The following is a 6,035-nucleotide window of genomic DNA, read 5'->3' as shown; positions in this document are numbered from 1 at the left end:
TTGAAAATTATATATATTAAAAACATAAACAGCTACATTATAAAGTGATGTAAAATACTAAAAACAGGAACATGTCTGTTGGTTTATGGCATGAACTTAGCAGATGTTTAAAGCCATTTAACATTTTATTTTATTCATGTATTCATTCATTTCAAAGAAACAAAATAAAAATAAAAAAAAACATCAAAAAGAAGACATTGAATGAAAAGAGTGCAGAAAAAAGAAAAAAAAAATCTTATACCTGCCTCTTATTTAAAAAAATAAAAATAAAATAACTAAACAATCACTTAAATTAATCACCTTAATATCCACTTTAAAGCTAGGAATAAAAAACATATTTTGTGTTAGCAGAATTTAATTCCAACTTTAAAATTTATCCAACATTAATAAAAACTTCCCTCAAGTTACCTTTTTGGACATGCATGCATAGATTTGTACAAATTGTACTTGAGAGGAGATTATTACAGCCTCATATAAAATCAATATTGATCATGATATTGGAACTGGATCGGTATGGGACAATATTCAGATTTAGGTATTGGATCGGAAGTTAAAAAATGGATCGCTGCATCCCTACTTCAAACATCAGCAGTCATTTGGCACTCGTCTCACTACATTACAGCAGGAAGTGCATTTTCTTTAGTTTAAGAAAAAAAAGCTAAAATATTCTTTAATAGCCAAAATATTGACCTCATATTAAACTGAGAAGGACAATCTTTAAATTTTATTGGATACTGTTGCTTTTTCTCCAATGTTCATCAACATTTTGTATCATTTGGACCATGCAGACAATCTTTATGCAACAAATTATTCAAATGAAAATAAGTTTAGTCATGAGCTGTTTGAATGTGTTAAATATTTCTGACTGAACTTTACTGACTGGGTTCTAAATCTCCCACAAATGTCACATATTTTGATTGAAAGACTAAATTATTCATCCATATGACCTTTTATTTTCAAGTGTGAAATAATTAAAAGGAGAAACAGCGGGTTGAACTTCTGAAGAGCTCAGGGAGACGTGAATGTGCGTCTCAGTTCTTCACAGTTAAAAGCAAACAGAAAACGGCGTTACAGTTGGCAGTATTTGTGAGGAAATTAAAAAACTGTTATTTGTTTACTCCTCAGTGAAGCCCGGCGTTCGCTACAGAGAGTTGGGCAACATCATCCAGAAACACGCTCAGGCTAACGGCTTCTCTGTGGTGCGGAGTTACTGCGGTCACGGCATCCATAGACTTTTTCACACCGCTCCCAACGTGCCGCATTATGCCAGTGAGTAGCTGCCGCCATCAGGGCTCTGAAAGTTTCTGCTCGTGTGTCCTCACGTCTCTGGTTACTGTCGACTTTGAATCTGGCAGAAAACAAAGCTGTTGGAGTCATGAAGCCGGGTCACGTGTTCACCATTGAGCCCATGATATGTGAAGGTGAGAAGAAGCTCTTCATGAGCGATGGGGGGGGGGGGTCTCAGTGCCGTGGTCTTTAAGATCATTTGTATGCAGTGTTTCATTTTAAGCAACCCAAAAGCATCAGTTATATATAAAAAAATATATATAGGCTATTTGTCAGTTCTGTAATGTTTTGATAGACCTGTATGAGGGTTAAACTTGATCCTCCTGAGCTTATTTATAATAAACCTCTACATTCTACACTAAAAAGCAGTGGTGCCCAACAAGGATCCTTGAGGAACACCATCCTGCATGTTTTACCAGTACTTTTTTCCCTGCTCCAACACACCTGATTCAGTGATTTAATTACTTCCTCGTGTTCTGCAGAAGCCTGTTAATCACCCATTTATTCAAATCAGGTGTCGGAGCAGGGAACCAAAACATGCAGGATGGTGTTCCTCAAGGACTAGAGTTAGGAACCCCTACAGGCTGTTTGTTCCACTGATTTTTCTTTCAATTGAAATTAAGTGCAGATAATAGAATTCCGTATTTTATTGTATTAATGCTGCTTACAGTGATTTAATATCAAACAAACTCAATTCTCCCTCAATAACTTTAAATTTGTTTTAAATTATCTCATGTTCGTGATACTTTAACATGTTTTTAACACTCCTTCACGGGAACTCGGGTTAAATAACCCAAACTTTCTTTTCAAATTAAAACTAAGTGAAGCTATTTTAGTTGCATAAGAACCTAGTAGATGCCACATGTGTGTATCATCATAAATTAATTAAAACAAATATAACTGACATTGTGCAAAGAAATTGCTTCCAAGTGTTAAGAAAACTTCTCAGCATTTCTAAGAAATGGCTCACTTGTGCTAATTGGAAACAAATTCTGTGTATAAAGCCCTATATCTGAAATACACGTTCAGTTATTAAGAAAGCAAAATGTTTCCTCAGACACCAACCTCTTATAAAGCTGTAAAGATTTCCAAGTATTGAAATTATTGTTATTTTTAGAAATAAAGACTAATTTGTGTATTTCTTGCATTAATGGTGAGAAAATGTTCAGAAAGTTCGTAGAAAACCGTATCCTAGATTCTCATATTGCATTTCTCTGAAGTGCATCCAGGGTTTAAAATCCATCTATTATCTTCTGCTTGTTCTGAAGTTGGGTCGCGGGGCAGCAGCTTGAGCAGGGAGGCCCAGACATCTCTTTCCACAGCCACCTGTTCCAGCTCTTCTGGGAGGATTCCAAGGTGTTCCCAGGTCAACAGAGAGACGTAGTCTCTCCAGCGTGTCCTGGGTCTTCCCCGGGGTCTCCTCCCAGTTAGGCATGCTCGAAGCACCTCCCTAGGGTGGCACCCAGGGGGCATCTTTACCAGATGCCCGAACCACCTCAACTGGCTCCTCTCGACGGGAAGGAGTCGAGCGGTTCTACTCCGAGTTCTCTCCCGTATAACTGAACTTCTCATCCTATCTCTAAGTGGAGTCCAGCTACCCTGCGGAGGAAACTCATTTCAACCGCCTGTATCCGTGATCTCGTTCTTTCGGTCACTACCTCATGAGCTCATGACCATAGGGGAGGGTAGGAACGTAGACCGCCCAGTAAACAAGAGAGCTTTGCCTTACAGCTCAATTCTCTTTTCACCACAACGGACCGGTACAGAGTCTGCAATACTGCAGACGCTGCACCAATCCATCTGTCAATCTCACGCTCCATTCTTCCCTCACTCGTGAACAAAACCCAGAGATACTTGAACTCTTCCACTTGAGGCAGAACCTCACCCTCGACCCAAAGAGAGCAATGCACCCTTTTCTGGTTGAGGACCACAGCCTCAGATTTGGAGGTGCTGATTCTCATCCCAGCCGCTTCACACTCGGCTGCAAACCACTCCAGTGAGAGCTGAAGATCATGGCACGTTTATGCCAACAGACCACATCATCTGCAAAGAGCAGAGGTGGAATCCTGAGGCCACCGAACCGGAAACCCTCCGCCCACTGGCTGCACCGAGAAATTCTGTCCATAAAAGTTATGAACAGAATCTGTGACAACGGGCAGCCCTGTCAGAGTCCATCTCCCACCCTGAAGGGGTCTGACTTACTACTGGCAATGTGAACCAAACTTGTCACCGCTTGTATAGGAACTGAACGGCCTGTAATAACGGACCTCCAATCCCATACTCATGGAGCATCCCCCAGAGTGTACCCCGAGGAACACTGTGGAATGCCTTCTCCAAGTCCACAAAACACATGTAGACTGGATGGGCAAACTCTCATGACTCATCAAGGACTCTAGTGAGGGTAAAGAGCTAATCCAGTGTTCCATGGCCAGGACGGAACCCACATTGTTCCTCTTGGATCTGAGGTTCGACCAGTGATCGGATTCACTTCTCCAGTACTCCTGAATAAACCTTACCAGGAGGCTGAGGAGAGTGATGCCCCTATAATTGAAGCACACCCTCCACCCACCACCACCCCAGTCTGCGTTTAAGATCATTTAAACTTAATTTTCTCTCATAAGTTATTTAAGGAGAGCATTTTAGACTGTGGTTAGTATAAATATCAAATATTGTAGATATTATAAATAATATCTTATATCCTATAATATAAAATTTTTATCATTTAAGTGTCTTGAATGAAAAATACCCCATGTTTAAAAGTATAAAGATTGTATTAACACTATTAAAGAACAGGTCTTAAGTATTTATGTTACACATATATTTCCATTGCATTAAAAGAGACAAGTTGAGGAAGATTATTTAATAAACATGTTATGAGGGGGTCCCTGGACCCTAAAAGTTTGAGAACACCAGATCTAAAACACTCAGCACCTCACAGGAATCAAACACATCGCTGCTCAGAGGATCCATTTTCTCTGCTGTGTTTAATTGATAGTGTGTTTGCTAAAGCCATCACCTCAGTGTGTGTGTGTGTGTCTGTGTGTGTCTCAGGTGGCTGGCAAGACGAGACGTGGCCCGACGGCTGGACGGCGGTCACCAGAGACGGGAAGCGGTCAGCTCAGTTCGAACACACCCTGCTGGTGACAGAGACCGGCTGTGAGATCCTCACCCGCCGCCTGGAGGAGAGCGGCCGCGCTCACTTCCTGAGCCAGATGTAGGCTGGACCAGTGCACCACCAACTGGACTTCTCCAGACACAGCAACACGCATATTTGAAATCTGACGGAACTGCTCGGAGAACTCGTGAACGCAGCTCTGATGGTTCTTAGTTTCGTACTGGTTCCTCTTAACTAAATGGAAGTACTTGAATGTGTCTTATAGAAGATGTTGATGCTTTATTAGTTAAAGTCTTTATCCTCTGGAGGAAATACAAGAGTATTTATGAGATTTGGTTTGTTTAATAAAAACAGTTTGGCTGGTTGTTGTGCGTGGAGCTCAGAGCAAACCCGATGAACGCAGCTCCACTTCCTGTCGGCCTCTGCTCACCTGCTGAGACCGGCAGGAAAGAATCAGCGACGAGAAAACACAGAAGCGTTTCAAGAAATGGGTCTCACAAGTTTCACAAATTACAAACTCACAATTTAGATAAAAATAAATAAATAAATAACGTTTGAAGCAGTTACACGGTTTGATGCTAAAGTTTTGCTAAATGAACAGCAATAAGTTACTCCTCACAGATCACATCCCGTTTGTGCTGATTTGACCTGATGAGATCCAAAATGAGCATCCTGGTTGTGTTTTCATCAGCAGCAGTGAGAACTGATTTAAAGATGTGAACTTGTCGGTCCGCTCCCAGAAACCCTCCTGTGGTGCTGCTCGTTTCCTGCAGCTCCAGTGTAGCAGATTGAGCCCAAACACGTGAGTCTTGGAACTAAAACTTGTTGGTTATCTAAAGCTTCACCTCACTCTGCCATCACCGGTTTATTTCAGCATTTTCAGGTTGTTCTCTTTGTACTTCTGATGCAGTAATAAACGACTGTTCTGTAGCTCGGTGCGGCTCAGTTTCTCCTTGAATTGATCCCAAACGTGGCTGAATGAACCGGCCTTCAGTCAAAGTGGGCGACAACAGAAGCTGAAGGCCTCCAGGGAGGACTAAGTCCACACCTGACGCAGTTTCTACTCCCACCTCGTTCTGTTGTGACTGTAACCTCACTAAATATCAGTTTCTTGTGCAATCGTCACAAACATGGCTGTGTCCTTGTGTTGGTTGAAACTGCAATGAACTGGTAATAAAAATCCAGTTTGCTACCTTCTTACTTAGCTGTACTGTACAATATGAAGCAACATATCTATAAAGGTATTACAAATAGCTGTTTTAGGATCATTTTATTGTCTGAAATTCCATAAAGTTGAACATTTTCTTTGGGTTTAAGCAAGAAAAGTGTTGAATTCCTACAGTTTCAGAAAATAAAGCACACAAACTTTATACATAAAAAAAGAGTAAAAGCAACTTCTTCCACTGGATTTTATTTCAGAATGTCTGATAAAAGGATAAATTAAACTACTATAACAAGATAATGTTAACTATGAATGCAGCTCTTGTAGATAGGTGTGCAACACCAGTTTATTCCATTTCAACTGGATTGATGAGCTAATGGCTAGTCTGAACAGTCTAGACCAAAATGGATTGCTGCTGCCTTAAAATGACTGAGCGTTTAAAATTTCCTAGCGGTTCACGTTAAAACCTAC

At 40.8% G+C, this 6,035-nt stretch overlaps 1 protein-coding gene across 1 annotated transcript in view; it reads left to right on the top strand.

Moving 5' to 3' along the window:
• The window catches only part of metap1 (methionyl aminopeptidase 1), a 17,464-nt gene extending 11,687 nt beyond the window's left edge, over positions 1-5,777 (top strand). The window contains exons 9-11 of the mRNA XM_037695139.1: positions 1,126-1,269; positions 1,356-1,421; positions 4,339-5,777. Coding sequence (XP_037551067.1) covers positions 1,126-1,269; positions 1,356-1,421; positions 4,339-4,505 — 377 coding nt within the window. The 3' untranslated portion in view covers positions 4,506-5,777. The remainder of the gene's footprint in view (positions 1-1,125; positions 1,270-1,355; positions 1,422-4,338) is intronic.
• The last annotated feature ends 258 nt before the right edge of the window (positions 5,778-6,035 follow it).

Source organism: Nematolebias whitei, chromosome 21, assembly GCF_014905685.2.
Source record: "Nematolebias whitei isolate Nwh7 chromosome 21, NemWhi1, whole genome shotgun sequence".
Taxonomy (NCBI): domain Eukaryota; kingdom Metazoa; phylum Chordata; class Actinopteri; order Cyprinodontiformes; family Rivulidae; genus Nematolebias; species Nematolebias whitei.
The sequence above is the reverse complement of the archived record's forward strand: the minus strand, read 5'-3'. Positions and strand labels throughout refer to the sequence as shown.